Source organism: Cladophialophora immunda (genome assembly GCF_000835495.1).
Source record: "Cladophialophora immunda strain CBS 83496 unplaced genomic scaffold supercont1.5, whole genome shotgun sequence".
NCBI lineage: Eukaryota > Fungi > Ascomycota > Eurotiomycetes > Chaetothyriales > Herpotrichiellaceae > Cladophialophora > Cladophialophora immunda.
In genome coordinates this window covers 477,642-495,053 of record NW_015622545.1, presented here as the reverse complement: position 1 = coordinate 495,053, position 17,412 = coordinate 477,642, and the positions used below count along the sequence as shown (strand labels likewise).

Here is a 17,412-nt window from a genome sequence, read left to right as displayed (position 1 = left end):
GAAGCTTGGACCCGTCATCCGCAATTCCGCCGTGGGCTTGTGCTCCTGACCTCCCCTGCTCAACTCTCGCGTTTGCCTGCGCTGGGTGATTTTCCATCGCCATCATCAAACATCCATTCCCATCGCAACGCGCTTCTGCAGTCTCCTCCCTCATGTTCTCCTAGCGACACTCCCACCGTTTCAGCTACCTTTTCTTTCTTCCCTTCAGCAGCCACATCTTCCGACAATGTCATGGAAGCTCTAATCTATAATGACTCGCCTATTGCAGAATATCTAGAAGGAGACGCCATCCCCTTCGAGGCCACCGAGCCGCCCTCACCTTCCGCTTGCGCTCGACAGACCTACGCCCCTCGAGGCCTGCCTAAACTTCGCGAGCAGTTGCGGAACATTCGTCAAACAGCTGCCTCTGTGACCGATGTTGCAAACGAACAATTCCTCGAGCGATTTCGCTACGTGATTGTTGCCTCCCAACTTCTCGCGGACGAACCGAAGCCGAGGCGACAACTTCTCCAAAATGATCAACCTTTCGCTCCACATACTCTCTCCGTCAGGGGTGCCTGTATAACAGCCGGAATTTCCTTTTCAGTCGCGTGGTCTCTTCATCTGTTCCAGCGGGGATATCGATCGTCTCGGTCACATTATTCAACTTGGTCAGAAATATGCATATACTCGTTGTTATTTTTGGGGGTTTGTCTGGTCCTTTGTTATTTCGCTCGGCGTCAATATCTCGAATTTGTGCGGCAGTCTGCAGGGTCGACACTAGGAAATGTGGTGACGAATTCACATAATTATGATAGTATTGCGGCTGAGGCGCTTCGTTTCGTCCAGGAGGTCGAGATTGTCTCTCGTGGGTATGAAATGTAGGTCCCCCTGGGCTGTGGCGATATAACACTCCCCTGCCTTTACTGACACATATTCAGAAGCCATCCGTTACCCCCGGTCAGTCGACTGGAAGATAAAAACTCACCGAGTCGCTGCCGTGATCTACGGGCCACTCTTGGAGTTACCTTGACGGCCAGTATTGTACGATGCGTGGAAGCTCACAATGCCGTCCAACCATTTGTTAGAGACCTCGACTTGAAAAGATATCATGACATATACGAGGTCTCGATGCAGGATTACGCCGACGCCGTGGCGTTCGCGAATGATAGTCCTCTCGACAATCGGGACTCGCTGAAAGAACTCCGCTTCCTTTTCCGACTCCATCTCATTGCAAGAAAAGTCTTCCTTTGTGATCTGTTGGCCCTTCATTCTGGCTCGACGTGGTACAATGTCCGTCAGTGGCGACTGATATGTCGTGTGTTGGAAGGGCTAGATGGTGCACTTTCCCAGGCGGGCCAACAACTCCACACTGCCGTCGTGCACGAAGAATATGGCGAAGAGGGCCAGGATGCTGTGTCGGAAGAGGCCGAACCAGCGGCTGAACGGAGCATGGACGCCACTACGCCGCAAAAACGACACACTAAGGCTCAATTACGCCGCTTCGAAGCGGTAGCCAATGCTATCCGATCCCTGAACGCCAAAGTCCATCTCCTGAGGGAAGAAATTAACTCCCTAAAGTCGAAGGATGACTCCTCCCTCAGCATGGCCATCACTGGACATTACGACCACCTCGGGGCTGAGATTCGAAACGCCCTGGTTGAATGGGAAAAGGGGCGAAACACCATGTTCCTCAACGTGGGGACCGAATCTGATAATCGTTTCTCCCGAGCATCCAGTGGTATGCGGTCGCCAGCATCGCCATCTCCGAGCAGTCTGGGTGGGCTGACGGTCGTGGATGGAGGGCCGGCAGAAGCGCTAAGGCTGCTGAGTGGCGACGAACGAAGCCAGTCTGATGGAGTAGGATTGGACGAAGAAGTGTTTGAAGCGGTGGCCTTGCCACGCAAGAGAATGTCTTGGGCGCCAATGAGCCGGGAAGAGAAACTCAACAAACTTCAAGAGGACCGGAGGAAGCGGGCCACCTTTCAAGAGCACGCCGAAAACACGACCAACATGCTGCGGGAGCTGCAGATGGTCATCAAACACCGCCCCCTGGCCCGGTCTGATACGCGCATCACGTCGATATAATCCCACCCCTTGCGGTCTCGTACCCTGCACGTCGGCGTTCCCTAGTCTGGGGTCTGTGTGATTTGGAATCGAGACTTGCCTTGTTTCAACATAAAATTGACGACAAATATTTTCATGAAGCACATGCAGGGAGTTCAGGGGATGTTTCTCGGCCTTGCGCCATGTGTGGCTGGAATGCTTTCGCTGGAGAAAAATCGGGCGTTTTCGAACAATCAAAAGGGTTCTTGTCATTTACCGAGGCAAAAAGGCCATCTTTCGGTTGGACATATTGTGTATTTTGGGCAGTTGCACGCAGATTCCAAGCTGGCTTATGCCGAATGAGAGATGGCGACGGTGGACACATGCCCTCGAAGCGGCTTGCGCAACAGACAGCTGGGATCGCCGTGCTTGGTAATGAAAGAGAGTCGACGCAGGAGAGAAGAGATGGCGAGGCCAAAAGACCAGAAGATTTACACATGTTCTCCTTTGTGAAGTGGTGGATGCCGATGTGTATGCAATGGACATAATGAGCATTCGAGGAGGTGGTGGTTCGTGATATAAAAAGAGCAGGCACTCGCACAGGATTGGCTTGGCCTGGCCCTCGGCCCGCTCGTACAAGATTGAACGCGGTACAATTGACTGCCATGCTCCGTCCTGGCGACGCTTCCAGAACTGCATGACGTTTAGTAATGGCTGCAGAGCTCTCGCTAGAATCCCTCGGAAGGGATTACGGCCCCAGGAAAGATGCGGGAGTCCGAACTCGGATCTATGCAGAGTCCGGGAAATGTGGCTCATGATAGCACGAAGGAGGCTTTTGCTCTTGTTTGACTGGTCATTGCCGCGCTGCCGTTACCGCTGCTGCTGTGCTGCCGCTGCTGCCTTACGGTGGCCGTGCCGTGCCTTGCTTGAGAGAGCGAGAAGGAGTTGAGCGAGCCCGACCTCCAGGGCTTGTAAAGCTGCTGGTTGGGCCAACACCAGAGTCTGAGCCACAAGCACGCGGACATTCACTTCTACCCAGCACCGATACCAGCCCAGCTCCAGCCACGTACGCGGCAGCAGGCAGATCGTCTGCCAGTCATGCTCTGTTGCGTTATTTCCCGATCTTGTCCTCAGAGGCACACAGTGTACACAGTGTACACAGTATAGGCATCAGAGTTGTTCATTCACTATCCTCGGCTCAAGTGCAGCCTCATCGATAATCATCAGCGCGCCATGGCTGCGTTGTTCCCTCTCCTCCCTCCTCTCCGACTGGTATCCTCTGAGCCACCTGTTCACTATTCAGAGAAAGCCTCTACTTTGTGTCCGACTGTGCCGCTTACTTTTGACTTTGGCTCGTCTTCTAGCTCTCGGGACTGAACGCCCTCGAATCGCGGAGATGGACTTTGGGAGTATTCTCGCGCAAAACATACAGCGAGGGGTGAGCAAACGACGTAATGATGGGTGGAAGGTCATGGAGACTGCGATATTGGCTCATCGCGATTCCTTCCCTCGCTTCCGCAAATGCCTTGGCGCAATCAGCCTTTCCTACTTCCACCGAAATACCGTCGAGATCCCCCTTCGACCTCTTTAGTCAGATCTGATTTCTTCCATCGGACACCCCCCCTTTCAGAGTCTTTGTCGCAAATCTCCATCATAACGCCGTCCATCATCTCCTAACAAACAACATGGGAATTGAGGAGCGGCAAAAGGCCTCATATTGGCGCTCTCCGTATTCAATCTCGTCGATCCGCACCAAGTCCTTGCGCTGCCCCTGGTGTCATTTTCAGATCCGGTCAGCCGGCCCCCACCGAGCCCTGTCCAACCCCGTACTATGATGCCTCGTTCTTCTCACCAGGGCCAATTTGCTCGGTCCAGACTGTTGGCCTGTGGCAGTTTGAACGACGTCTTCAAGGGCAACGGCGAAACTACGGGCTCCTCTCGACAGCACCCGAGTGATGCTATCTCCCCTGGCGCCGCTCAGAGTTCTCAAAAGAGCAAAAGGGCATCTAGAAGTGATACTGTAATCGATCCCCGTCGCCATGCCTCTGCTCGCTAGACCCATGCCCCAACCGCCTTTTTCTTTGCCACAGATGTTAGGCAAAGGCTTTTGGACAGAATGTCGTATTGTGGCTGCAGGTAAGTCCAAGCCTCTTTTTCCCTCCAAAGGAAACACTTACCTCTTTCTGGATCTCTGTGACGATCGTCCTAATGGCCCTTTTCGTTCCCACCCCGGTCAGCCCTGGCTCTCTGGGACTATATCTCCAGTCCGACGTTGCCCCTGGACCTTGGTTGGAAGAGCGCGTTTGCCACACGCCAAATTGCAAGGTTTGACCTCGTGGTCCTATAGATGTGTCATGATAGCCTGGCGGTGGCTCGAAACGCATCAAGATCCCTCTCTGCACATGTAAGTATCGTCTAAGGATTTGCAAGTCCTCTTGTGATTCGTCTGTCTGTCACGCACTTTCTCTCTCCTTGAATCACTTTCGCCTGCGGACGACTACAGCCACATCTCATCGCAGCTGCCCTCTAGGTATATAGTGTACCTCCAGGTGCTGTGGCTGGGGTTTATTTCAATATTTCACAATCCACGAGTTTTCGGAATCCTCCTCTCCACAATCCCGTTTGGAAGGGCTTGCTATGTCGAGCGTGACACCGTCGGTACCTTCCCCTCACAGCATTTTCAAACCGGACAGTAGAGGGACCTTGTCGAGTCGATTTGACAATCTCTCATCGATTCCCCGGTCGATATCGGAGCATGTCACGCCAGGTGTTTGGGCTTGATGGGCTCAATCTGGCCGAGGAGGCGCAAATCGAAGGCGCCATCCGGGAAGTCAGGCGCATCGCAGACACGAATCCTTCTGCCCCAGAATCCTGGGAACAACGGCTGCACATTGCCCGGACGGCCATCGCAATGCTCGACGCAACAGGGTTCGTACAGATGCCTAATCGAACCACTGACCGTACATTCGTTGTCACAACGTTGCAGCGGTTGGCTTATCATGATGCGGAGGGTGCTGGGGTCCCTGATATCGCGGAGTGGTGTATGAACCAGTGGTTGTTGTTGCTGCAGAGAAACGCTGAAGATCTTTCCGCGCTCAGGGGTTAGTCAACTTACACAGCTTACCAATCCTTCCCGTCTCTCAAACATCTACTTACATAATGCCAGGACTGGGTCAGGCGTGGCTAGCTCGATCTCAGAGCGTTCTCGCACGAATCCATCGCACCGAAGGAAGCTCCTCCAGCGGCAGCAGCGGCCGTCCTCAGAGTCTAAGCGAGAGATTGTCATATTCGACGGCTGAAGAGTCGAGGGATGCAGAACGAGCAACTGCCGAAGCTGACGCCAGAGCACACACGGCCGATTATGTGGAAGCACGCGGAATGCTCATTCCGGCGGTCGACTATTTCTCTAGGGCTGTCGACGTGGCCGAAAGAGATGGAGAACTCGCAGGGGAGCTGCTCTCAGAGGTCAGGACGATTTCCCCCTTGGTCCATATATCCACCCCCATCTCCACATGCCAAATTTGCAACTGAACGACTGACTTAATCATGATTGCACCACCTCGCAGGCGGCTGAAGCGAACATGAGTCTTGGCAACGTCTCTTACTCCCATCAGAACGAGCAATACTTCCACAGGGCTATACGGTACTTGCGGCGAGCATCGCAGATACCCGGATTTCGCTTATCTGCTTACCTACAGAGGTATGGGAAACTGATCATGTCTTCCAGAATTCCATGACGGCCTTCGACTGACTGCGCACACAGTTACCTCGATGATTTTGGACGGTTGGTAGATTGACCCTTTCGGTCGGGCTTGAAGCCTTTCTCACACCACCACGCATGAAGGGGGAATAGGGACCAAGGTTGCAGGCAACCAAAGCGCTGGCGCACATCGTATTCGATTGATTGTTTTGCCACATGTTCTGCCGTATCAATCTCCTGTAACCAGACAGCCACAGCCAGGGGTATGTTGTCACATTTTTGGAATGCAACGGAAAAATTTCCCCTTCCCTTTCCTCTCGCTCTCCTTGACCAATCGGACAAAGCGACCTGCATGGCCCCAGGAAGACCCTTGCCTCACGACCTCTGCCTATACCAACCACAATCCTTCATCCGCATTCACTATTTTCGCGACCCCGGACTGAGGCTGCGTGTACTATCGTAACCTTACAATCAACAGATACGCCATATGCCTCAACCCATGCTTGACAGCCTGCGAGTGGCAGATTGTACTTAAGGCCACATCGTACCAGAAATGACAGCCCCATATCTGGGTCCCATATCGCCACACGTTAGGCTCCATCATGCTTCGTCCGCCAGGAAAGCCTAGGCGTTGGGTCCTCTCCTTCCCAGAGACGCGGGCGCATGCGGTTCCGTAGAGAGGGCTGAGAAAGATCCGCACATCCAGTGTAACGGTGGCGGCAACGAACTACCCCTATCGGGGTTGGTAGCTGGGCATCTTGAGTGGTAAAGGAATTTATGCCATGGCACCATGGCGTAGGGATAAATGGATCCGGCTGACGGAACATTCCGAAACGGACTTTTGAAAGGAGAAAAAGCACTTGTAAGGGATAGTGGGAATTTTGTTTTGGTCCTCCGTTCTCTGTGTTAAACGTTGAAGGGACATCCAGAGAGGCCAGTGCTGTGCGTGGCGAAAATGCTGGCGCGAATACGGTGGAGGTCCCAATGCGGTCTTAGCTCACGAGGCTGAGCCTGACACGGGGGCGGGCTTGGTGCCTAGGGGACTGTACCGAGTAAGTAGGTAGGGCTTATCCATAAGTCATGTCGGTGGTAGGGCGGCTCCACGTGACAACTAGGGAAGGTCGAGAATGGACCGCGCATGTATCCCAGGATCAGAGGACCCAATGAGATCATCACAGCAGCTTTTGTCTGTGAGGCAATCCGGAGATTATAGACCCGTGATTGGGGGGTTTTACCGCAGCTCAACGCCGGGGATGGATTTGCATGCTGGAAAAATGTCATCTGCAGTTGTCTGGACAGGGTCGGAACTCGGCAATAAGCATAGAAGATTGGCGTTCATTCTCGAAACGAGGCTGTCCATGGACAAGCATGGCGACGACTAAAATGCCTCTCTCACCCGCCCACGATGACGCAGTGAGCAAGCCAGCCGTAGATCCAAGGTCGGCGGATACCGCTCCTACGGGATTTGAAAAGAGAGGAGAAAAAATGAGCGAGAAGCGGAAGTGCCATGGGAACCCGCTCGCGGCAGGGCGGGAAAGCTGCTCACGTGACAGAGCGCCAAGAGTTCAGCTTAATTTGTCCAAAAGCAGTTTAGCCTTAAACGCGCTGCGCGACCCGTGTCGTGCCATGTCGAAATTCAGATTGACCCGGTCCATCATTGCGGCTGGTTGATTGTGTCCTTTTGTCCAACATTCAACTTTTTAATTTCTGAGAAGACCGACTGATCCTCGCCATTCGAACTTCGCGGAAACGATAAACTACCAAACAATCGCAAGCAGTACGGACCTCGGAATATCGCATGGTGGGATCGTGGCTAATGTCCCTGGCAGTGTTGGAAGCACGTCTTGAACAGGCGGCGATGCTGAAGAAGGTACTGCTCCCGTCTCTGATACCAGACCGGCTTCTAACCGCTTTGCAGGTCGTGGATGCCATCAAAGACCTCGTCCAAGACTGTAACTTCGACTGCAATGACTCCGGCATCGCCTTGCAGGCAATGGACAACTCCCACGTGGCCCTCGTCTCCATGATGCTCAAGGCAGAGATGTTCTCCCCTTACCGATGCGACCGCAACATCGCCTTGGGCATCAACCTCAACTCCCTGACCAAAGTCATTCGCGCCGCACAGAACGAAGACATCCTTACCATCAAGGCTGAAGACTCTCCGGACGTCGTGAACCTCGTCTTCGAGAGCAGCGACACGGATCGCATCAGCGAATACGACATCAAGCTGATGGACATTGACCAAGAGCATCTGGGGATTCCCGACACGGAGTATTCAGCCACAATTGAGATGCCGAGCGCTGAATTCCAGCGCATTTGCCGCGATTTGATCGCCATGTCCGAGTCCGGTGCGTGAAGAGGGCGACAGGAGTGGACATGACAGGAGAAACAAACCCATGCTGACATTCCCTAGTGTCGATCGAGGCAAGCAAGGATGGCGTTCGCTTTTCCTGTCAAGGCGACATCGGCAGCGGCAGCGTCACCATCCGACAGAACTCGTCCGTGGACAAGCCGGATCAGGAGGTGAAGATTGCTCTCAGCGAACCTGTCTCTCTGACATTTTCGCTCAAATACCTGGTCAATTTCTGCAAAGCAAGCAGTCTTTCGACGAAGGTCAAGCTCTGCCTCTCCCAGGAGGTGCCTCTTTTGGTGGAATACAACTTGTCGGGAAGCAGCTATTTGCGGTTCTACCTAGCTCCAAAGGTATGATCCTTTTCCCGACAAGAACCCGGCGCGGTAGCCCAGGCACTGACTTGAGTGACTATAGATTGGTGATGATGAGTGAACAAGGAATGCTCAGGACGACCATGGCAAATGCATGTACGGAGCCACAGATTTACGATGACGTGATGCGGTCAATGAGGGTAGTGGTGGCTGTTACAGATGCCGCAGATGATCAACGACAATCCCGGCTGGTGTTTCGAGTGTTATTTACGAGCAGGATGTACGATGAGCTGGCCGCCTCCCTCTCGAAAGACACAGTCCTCCCAATTCCAAACTCAGATGATCTTCTCATGTGATGATTTCGTGGTTCTAGACCGTGTCTGGTCCTACGGTTGTTGGAAGTGTGACTCCTTTTTGTCAGATCCAGACCCCTCGCCGTCTAATCCGACGGCTTCCAGTCATTCTGGTCTGATTGCCTTCCCGTAGTTCTTCACTAGCAGACGTTGTCTTTGGAAATCGATCAAGAAGCCCTGTTTCAAGCGGTCTGAAAGGCGAGGCCAGGATGGAGGTGACAGCTTGCGTTTTGAAAGTCCAAGAAGCCATCACTGCAGATAGATTTTTGTGATCGCTATGAATCAAACAATACGATCGCAGGGTTTGACTGATGCGCATAGGAAAGGCGAGGTAGTAGAGGCCCAGAACACCACCATGTTCAAGCGAAAACGAAGAACTGGAGGATGTAAAATCCCTTTGGCTGTGCTACTAACCTGTTCTTATCAGGATTTCCTTTTCGGTGATTTTACTCAAGCGCATCTTTCTCCTCCTTATCGGGCTCTCGCCGGCTGGAGGGGTTGTCGTCATACTTTATTCTCGCATCGGAAAAATTATTTTGATAGTAATACTCATCCAGTCACACTGAGCACAACCCACCACCGATGCCTCGTGGTCGCTTTCTACGCCCTTCAACGCCTCTGATCCCACGATAGACACAAGAACGGGACATCATACTGACGGACCACGGGGTTCTCTCTCTGGCATCGCTATACACTCGTTCGACCCAAGGTCCTCTCTCCCCTCTTCTTCTTCATTCTCTCATCCTGCTCCCCTCCCCGGCCACAATCGAGTAAGATGCAATGACGTTCCATGCAATGTCAATACCAGAAACAAAGGTTCTGGCCATAGCGAGCCATGTACGTTGTTGCCTCAAATCTCATAACTCCCTTCAGACGTGCCTGGGCGTCTTACTCCCCTTTTCCGTCCTGGAATCCTTGTGAGAGATGTATCTGGCGGGCCAGCCGGGCTTCTCTGAAGAACTTGTGCCACACAGATGGGATAGATAGGGCTGACAGCGGCAAATGAGCAAGGTCGTCTATGGGTGAGTCTCGAGTCGGTGCGAAGAACTTTGTGTCTCTTTCCGAGCCTTGCCCCTTTCCTTTTTCCTGCGCACGTGCGCATCAGTCGTTGGGATGTTGCTCGTGACGACGGTGATGGTGACGAGATGGTGTCGCTGCTCTATTGGTACCTTGCACGTCTTTACAGGAAGTCGGCAGCTGACGGCTTCTCGGCTTGTCCGTTGCATTTCAGATATGTCGGGAATACCATGGCCACCTTTGTGATGCAGGTGCTTGGCTGTGATGTTGGAGCCATCAATACTGTGCATTTCAGTGAGTCACTGTTCTACTCTCCCCCGTTGCTCTGTCGGCATGGTCTACATCTGCGGCGGCTCATACAAGCTGTGCCGTAAAATCACCCGCTGCCATGCGGGATCTGATATCCTGCATCATCAAACCGGGTCTCAGCCAGCTTCCTTCCCTCCCCTCTGCTCACCTCATTGATTTACCTTTCCTTGTGACATGGCTATTGGTCTGACCCTAACCTTTCTTCTCGCTCCATTCAAGGCAACCACACAGGATACCGCCAATTCAAGGGCCGGAGGACTCCCGCCGCCGAGATCCGCGAGCTCTACGACGGCCTTCGCCAGTCTTACTTGACGGATTTTGACGTCCTGCTGTCGGGCTATTCGCCCTCCGTCGAAGTCGTCGACGCCATCGGCACCATTGCCCGCGACCTCCGGTACCGCTCCGCCGTGCATCCGGGGCGATTTTTCTGGGTCTTGGACCCCGTCATGGGGGATCAGGGCCGACTGTACGTCAGCGAGGACATCGTCCCTGCGTACAAGCAGCTCATCAAAGAAGCGGACTTGATCCTTCCGAACCAGTTCGAGGCCGAACTCCTCAGCGGGGTGTCCATTTCGAGCTTGAGTGGGGTTGCCAACGCGGTGCGGACGCTGCATGCCGTGTACGGGACACGGCACGTGGTGGTGACGAGTGTGAGAGTTGGTGATTCTGCAAGCACCGTCACGGAAGGAACCGGAGAGGGCGCGGCATTGACGGTCGTGGGCAGCAGTAGGAGGCAAGACGGCAGTGCGAGGCTGTTCAAGGTCGAGGTGCCGGTGCTGGACTGCTACTTCAGCGGCACGGGAGACATGTTCGCGGCGCTGATGGTGGCGCGGCTGCGCGAGGCGTGCGCGCAGATGAACCTGCTGGACCGCCCATCGTGGATGCCCGACGACGACGTCGAAGCCGTCGACCTGCCCCTCGCCAAGGCCACGGAGAAGGTGCTCAACAGCATGCACATGATCCTGGAGAAGACCATCGCCGCCCGGAATGAGGAGATGACCATGTTCGGGAGGAGTCCGGGCGCGAGCGTGGGCGGCGTCGAAGGGGAAGGGGAAACGGTGAGCGAGAGCAAGAGGAGGTTTCTGGCCGAGAACAAGGCGGCCGAGGTGCGCGTGGTCAGGAATGCAAAGGATCTGGTCCTCCCCGAAGACCGGTACCGGGCTCAGGCGATGGACGTGTAAATTCCAGGCTAAAGATTTTTCGAAAAGAAGGAGATAGAAGGAGAAGAGACAGCTAGAGATGGATGGTTTGTCGACACTGGCATTGGTGTCTACTCCTCTCCATGCATTGAACGATCTATCCTTTTACCCTGCAGTGAGCAGACACAGAAAGCACATAACATCATAAACTCCCTTTTCGTGTGCTCTAGAACCCCTTTACTTCCCTGTGGCCCGTCACTCCCCAAAAAGCCATAACCAACGCCTTTTCCGGACTTGGTCTGAATTTGGCTCCAGCCAGTAAGTCGGCTCAACCCGTGCTTCCAAACCCGCCGGCTCCCCGGACGCTCTCCTCCAGATTCTCGACCTCGACGATTTCGGGGGTGTAGATCCGCTCCAAGACCAACTGGGCAATGCGGTCGCCCTTGTTCACCTGGAAATCGGCCTCGCCGTGGTTGAACAGCAGGACCTTGACCTCGCCTCGGTAGTCGGCGTCAATCACGCCCGCGCCCGTGTCGATAAAGTGTTTGGCCGCCAGGCCCGACCTGGGCGCGACGCGGCCGTACGTGCCCTCGGGCGTGGCGATCGACAGATCGGTCGAGACGAGCGCCTTGCCTCGCGCGGGGATCGTGATGGGCTTCGACGCGTACAGGTCGTACCCGGCCGCAAAGGCCGAGCCTCGAGTCGGTGTCGAGGCGTCCGGAGAGAGCTTCTTGATCAAAAGCGGCGGTTGGGACGTGGAGGAAAGTTTGGGTACTGCGGTCGTGCTGGTTGTCGACGTCGTGGAGTTGGCGGCTGCGGACATTTTGGAGGGAGTGTCAGACTTGAGACGTTTAGCTAGTGGAGAGGTGGGTAGTGAAGGAGGAAGGTGGTCTGCGTTCGTGTTGTTTTCTGCTGGTGGAGGAGTCGATGCTCTCGTCATTGTTCGTTTGGGAGGATTGTTGGAGGGTCAGTACTAGGACACGAAATAATGGCGCTTTGGGCGAGGTTGAGACCCCTCGACGCGTGAAGAGCGCGTTTTGCGCTTCGGGCAATGGACACCGTCCGGCACACTGCGCCGTACTCTTGGTTAGAGGGACTACGTCGGATCGCCTAATCCCCATGGCCACTCCCGTCTGAAATCCGGCGGCTTCTCGCGAAAGAAACCGAGGTTAACAATCGCCTCGGCCTCGCTGGTCACGACCTCGCAATGAGAAAAGCCGCCGACCTTCCTGCGCTTTTGATATGAGCTCTGGTGTAGCTTCTCGCCTGTCTGCCTCGACAACCAGTAGACAGCCATGGCAGGGCCAGTACGGCAGCCGATCGACCTAGCCTCGCTTGAGCGCTATATCGACAGCAATGTCCCCGAGATCAAGACACCCCTCGAGCTGAAGCAGGTATGCCGGTCCTAGAGTTTGGTGATTGTGGTGTTGTCGGTGCTAACGCTTTGTTTTCCAAGTTCGGGTTTGGTCAATCGAATCCTACGTACCAGATCACGGACTCGAAAGGAGCCAAGTATGTGATGCGCAAGCGACCCCCTGGGCAGTTGCTCTCCAAAACCGCCCACCAAGTCGACCGCGAATATAAGATCATTAACGCCCTGGGTCAAACGGACGTGCCCGTGCCAAAAGTATACTGCTTGTGTCAAGACGACAATGTGATCGGCACAGCGTTTTATATTATGGAGTTCCTGGATGGGCGCATGGTGACCGAGCCGCACTTCCCAGGGTTCAGTCCTGAAGAGCGGACAGAAATGTAGGTGGATGTCAGACACCTGGAGATACTTTCAAAGTGCTAATTTTCCTGTGCAGGTGGCACGATGCAATCCGGACACTGGCAAAGTTCCATCGGGTAGACTTTAAGAAGGTTGGACTCTCCGACTTTGGCCGCCATGGAAACTTCTACGACCGCCAGCTCAAGACATTTGGGACATTATCAAGGGTGCAAGCGGCGGTAGAGGACGTCGACACGAAGAAGCCGGTGGGAGAGATACCGCATTTCGATGACATGGTGACATTCTTCAAGCAGAAGTCGACCCAGCCCAAAGACCGCGTCACTCTGATCCATGGCGACTACAAGATTGACAACTTGGTGTTTCACAAGACCGAGCCTCGAGTCATTGGCATATTGGACTGGGAGATGGCTACCATTGGCCACCCCCTGTCGGATCTTGTCAATCTGACGGCGCCGTGGAGCTGGGTAGGGAGAAATCTAGGAACGGCTCATGCCCAGGGCGAGACCGAAGCCTTCAAGGATGGGGTCACTCCCGGGCTTCCCACTTTAGATCAGGTCGTGCGATGGTACGCTGAAGCGTCGGGATATGACCCCGCGAACGAGCTGGCTTGGGGCAATGCCTTTGGAGGATTCAGAGGCGCCATCATCATGCAGGGTATTGCAGCAAGGTACGCTCGGCGGCAGGCCAGCGGCATGACTGCGAAAAACTATGGGGCGCAGATGCCTGCCTACGGAGAGTGGGCTTATGGCTTGGTAGAGAAACTGCAAGAGGCCGCACAGGGGAAGGCGAAGCTATAGAAAACGGGCGTAAGATTCGTCCTGGAGGGGCAGCAATTACCTGCCACACTCGTAAATATCAATCCAGAAAGAAGAAAAAAAAAATACCAACTTCAGCAGCGTCTACAACCACAAGCGGCCGCAAAGATGACGATTATCTTCCCAACGCCATGGGTCGTTTTCTCATCAAGGATGACAAGCCACCTTCCTTCGTGGATCGGCTTCTTCCATCTTAAGTAACCCCTACGTATTTCATCCTCACTGATTACTTAGCCGTCCGGGGTATGTTGCCAAAAGGTCAACAGGATCCATTGCTGACACGTCGCCAGCGCTCAGTTGTTTCTCACAATGTCGGCCCCACCACCGCCCTGTACGGCCCCTGCTCACTCGAACTCGGCCGTCGACCAGGGAATGAAAACAGGCACCTGCATGCGGTAAGCGAGGAGGATGCAAAAAGAGTGGCAGAGACAGAGAGAGCTGCCTCCAAGAGGGATAAGCCCTGTAAAATAGCCTGGACCGGGGGCCTCCAAAGACGAAGGGAGTTAAAAAATAGCCGTGGAGAGGCGCCCGTCAATCCGGAAATCCAGCGAATCCAGGACCATCACCATTGTCCCAATTCATCTCGCCTTGCCAGGTCGATGATACCAAACAAAACGTTGTCAACAAAGTCGGTGACGGCGTTTCCCTTGTCCCCGCTGCTGTTCTCGGTAACCTATTACAAAGTACAGGCCCCGACTCGGCATAAGCAAGCGAGACACGCGAGCGAAGGCCATGGAATCCGCCTATTATTGATCCTTCTATCATCCACGACTGGCGAGGACTCTCGCCACTTCAACTCCGCTGCGCGTCCGCACGGTCGGTGTCATCGGGAGAGAAGAGGAGGAAAGGGAGGAGGACGAGCAGGAGTCCTCCGTGTTCCGTACACGTAGTGCTCACCGGCAAGCTGGCGTTCCCCTGACTAAAGACCACACTGTCGGTAAATCCCAGTGACCTGCGACTTGATGACCGACTTGCAGTGCTGGGCTCATCTAATCAAATCAACATCAGCATCGAATGGTTCCGGACAAAGCCAAGAACGATGGTCAGAGCCTCTCGGCGACGAGGTTTTTCGTGTTCGAGGAGAGAGACCATCAATTTCCAGTCGGATTGCCCTGCTTTGCAGTGCGACGGCGAGCGCAGGGTGTCCGCTCCCATCCCCAGCTCTTTCCGTCGGCTGAGCTCCAACGCTGATGCGTGAGATTTGCCGTCACTCTCGACTCTCTGGGCATTGGTATGTCATGGCTCGAATTCCCCGAGCAGCGTGAGCATCTTCATGACCGCATGGCGATCAGTCACGTCGCCGTGCGGGTGGTCGATAGGACGTTCAAATCGACCCTACCAGGCAAAAGCGGCACAACTAATATGGCTGTGGAGTTTTAATGGGGAAAGCTCTCTGCATCATTGTTCCATCCTCCGACTCGGGCTCGGGGCTCGGCATCGGTCTCTCAGCAATAATCTAGCCGGCTTTCGTATACTCCCTCGGTGGATAAGCTCTGGAGACCACGCGGGCTCGAACGGCAACTTGTCGACCCCTCTCGACCCCTCCTCATTCAATCCTGAGAGAGTGCCGTTTGGGGGCGGAAGGGATTAGCTCTCTCCAAACCCACAATACAAGCGCTCATGTGCGATCAAATCATGGGAGAGGTGGCCGGTACCTAAAGCGGCTGGTTCACAATGTGGCGCCGTGATGAAACTGGGCCCGCGAAGCCTACGACCCAATTTTCTTTGATTTGGTGTTTGCAACAGTCCAACGCTATTGTCGTCGACAAATCCTGGGCTCCCCCATCACCAGACGAGGCAGAGGGGTGGGCACGGTCGGGAAAATACCAGTTCTGATGAATCGCCTGTGTGTACATGGGAGTTGGCTTCAAAAGGAAATCTCCCATCCACCGAACGCCCCCAGATCCTTGTCAGAATGATTAGCCGATCACCATTTGTTCAAGGTTCTGACGAGCAACGACGACTTGGGAGTCTGCTGGGGGCAGATGCAAACATGCGCCGGAAATACTCGTACAGACCCAAACCGACCCGACTCGACTGGACTGGATGACTCTGCTGCGTCGTGGCCAAGCTACTAGGGCACACGCTTCGTCCGAAATCTCCAGTCGAGTTTGTCCTTTTGGGTGCCCAAACCCAACGTGGATGATGGTGATGGTGATAGCGATGTAACGTCACCCCTTTATCCCCGCCTTATCCATCCGTGGTGCTCGGACGGACTTGTGCAACTGGCACCGGCATCCAAGCTTCGGAAAACGATTGCGCAGAGTCGTCGGTTGCAGGTAACTAGATACCTCCTTGTCAAAGCCTGCTGCTGTTGGACCTAGCACACCGGTTACACAAGCTGGTTGAAGTCTACAGTACAGAACAGCATTTGGCATCCCAATAGGGAATGAATTCCGCGTTCGGTGACATGATTAGTTTGTCCACTCGTCGGGTTCTGGACGGAGCATGTTGTGGTCAGACGAGACGGATTGCTCTCACCACTTCAACGGGAGAAGGAGAAGAATCTCTATCTCCGGCTACGCTCTCCCAATAGCAACAGCGCGGGGACGATCGTGCTGACTAGCTTAGTCAGGAACCCAATCGGCTCTAGGTTGGTGAACTACATGTCCCAAGGGAGGGGGCAGAAGAAGCCAGTCGTCGGGCAATGGGTCTACCGAAGCCCATGGGTCGAGAGCCTCCGCACAGGGCTGACGGATGAATGCCCAGGAGTAGCACTGGGCTGGTGGTGTTGCATGTTGCACAACCCACAATCCAGGCAACAAGCAAACACAATCGAGGTCTGATCCATGCAGTAGGGCGATGAACGCGGAGCCCCAGTCGCCATGATGGGATCGGCACAGCTGGGCATCTGCAATGTGTTGTCTGCCGATCGTATTCGAGCGCAACTTACGGTCAAGAGCGAGGCGTCGTCACCGCGATTGAGGTTCAGAAGATGGATGGAGCACGGGCAAGGTTCTGTGCCGTGCGGTGTGGATCTCGGCGTACCAAACCAGAGGGTAGCCTTCGAGCCGTTTGATCATGGGCGCTTGCTTGGAACCACATCCTGGTGACCCTGGTCAGATCCCCTGGTCCACCATGGCCCACTGCTCGACTGATCAGGCTAGGGGTATACGGTCTACCGCAACTCCTGCTTATGAAAGCTTCCGCGTTCCGATGGCCAGGGATGGAATGGTAAGGTATACAGGATCGAACTCAAATCTCGAGTGGCGACTGTATTTTGTCAACTTTCGGCCCCCACGGTTGCCAACAGGTACCCGTTGGGCGGGACCGTTTCAACCATGCCACCAGCGAATGCAGAGCCCGGGCAGAGGCGTACATTGGGCGACTTCGTTCAATGGCGCGGCGTGTTGCCAATCTTGCCAGGCGGTCGAGGAGGGCACGTTCAATCTCTGGTACGAAGCACCTGCAGTATTGGCTACCGGTGCCCTACGTTTCAAATTTCCAGGATACCATGGAGCTAGCATGTGGAGCCTGCAGCAGCTGAAGGTCGTTCTTCAGTGGTGACGAACTGGCCTCCTTTATCCCGCCCAGGAAGTTCACCGTAAGGTTGTGTTTTGAATCACGATTACGGCCAGACCGGGCGGCTTCTGGGGGTGACAGGTCGATCATTCTGTCCAACAGCCCTTCGCTACGCGTGCCTTGCAGCAGGGCTGAA

The 17,412-nt window shown here is 54.5% G+C and overlaps 6 protein-coding genes across 8 annotated transcripts; 5 read left to right on the top strand and 1 right to left on the bottom strand.

Annotated features, from left to right (window-relative positions):
* The first annotated feature begins 106 nt into the window (after positions 1 to 106).
* On the top strand, positions 107 to 2,951 carry PV07_08541 (uncharacterized protein). The gene is made up of 2 exons (XM_016395716.1): positions 107 to 860; positions 921 to 2,951. The coding sequence occupies exons 1-2, from the start codon at positions 232 to 234 to the stop codon at positions 2,065 to 2,067; spliced, it is 1,776 nt and encodes a 591-aa protein (XP_016245572.1). The 5' UTR covers positions 107 to 231; the 3' UTR covers positions 2,068 to 2,951.
* Positions 2,952 to 3,614: 663 nt separating this feature from the next.
* Positions 3,615 to 6,217, top strand: PV07_08540 (uncharacterized protein). The gene is made up of 4 exons (XM_016395715.1): positions 3,615 to 5,126; positions 5,192 to 5,490; positions 5,592 to 5,725; positions 5,789 to 6,217. Exons 1-4 carry the CDS (start codon positions 4,781 to 4,783, stop codon positions 5,820 to 5,822), a joined length of 813 nt encoding a protein of 270 aa, XP_016245571.1. The 5' UTR covers positions 3,615 to 4,780; the 3' UTR covers positions 5,823 to 6,217.
* Positions 6,218 to 7,390: 1,173 nt separating this feature from the next.
* PV07_08539 (proliferating cell nuclear antigen (pcna)) lies at positions 7,391 to 9,117 on the top strand. Its single transcript, XM_016395714.1, has 5 exons — positions 7,391 to 7,502; positions 7,555 to 7,595; positions 7,644 to 8,073; positions 8,139 to 8,428; positions 8,493 to 9,117. Coding segments are annotated over exons 1-5 (780 nt in total). The 5' UTR covers positions 7,391 to 7,501; the 3' UTR covers positions 8,511 to 9,117.
* A 128-nt stretch (positions 9,118 to 9,245) lies between these two features.
* Positions 9,246 to 11,429, top strand: PV07_08538 (pyridoxal kinase). Of its 3 annotated transcripts, XM_016395711.1 has the most exons (4): positions 9,246 to 9,579; positions 9,754 to 9,764; positions 9,974 to 10,053; positions 10,288 to 11,429. In XM_016395711.1, the coding sequence occupies exons 1-4, from the start codon at positions 9,523 to 9,525 to the stop codon at positions 11,247 to 11,249; spliced, it is 1,110 nt and encodes a 369-aa protein (XP_016245567.1). In that variant the 5' UTR covers positions 9,246 to 9,522; the 3' UTR covers positions 11,250 to 11,429. The 3 variants fall into 3 exon arrangements, with proteins under 3 accessions (XP_016245567.1, XP_016245569.1, XP_016245568.1); XM_016395713.1 differs by lacking the exon at positions 9,754 to 9,764; XM_016395712.1 differs by having other exon boundaries at positions 9,246 to 9,764.
* On the bottom strand, positions 11,227 to 12,183 carry PV07_08537 (deoxyuridine 5'-triphosphate nucleotidohydrolase). Its single transcript, XM_016395710.1, has one exon. It carries the CDS (start codon positions 12,145 to 12,147, stop codon positions 11,536 to 11,538), a length of 612 nt encoding a protein of 203 aa, XP_016245566.1. The 5' UTR covers positions 12,148 to 12,183; the 3' UTR covers positions 11,227 to 11,535.
* A 199-nt stretch (positions 12,184 to 12,382) lies between these two features.
* Positions 12,383 to 13,872, top strand: PV07_08536 (uncharacterized protein). Its single transcript, XM_016395709.1, has 3 exons — positions 12,383 to 12,601; positions 12,664 to 12,959; positions 13,016 to 13,872. Exons 1-3 carry the CDS (start codon positions 12,503 to 12,505, stop codon positions 13,734 to 13,736), a joined length of 1,116 nt encoding a protein of 371 aa, XP_016245565.1. The 5' UTR covers positions 12,383 to 12,502; the 3' UTR covers positions 13,737 to 13,872.
* Positions 13,873 to 17,412: the final 3,540 nt, after the last annotated feature.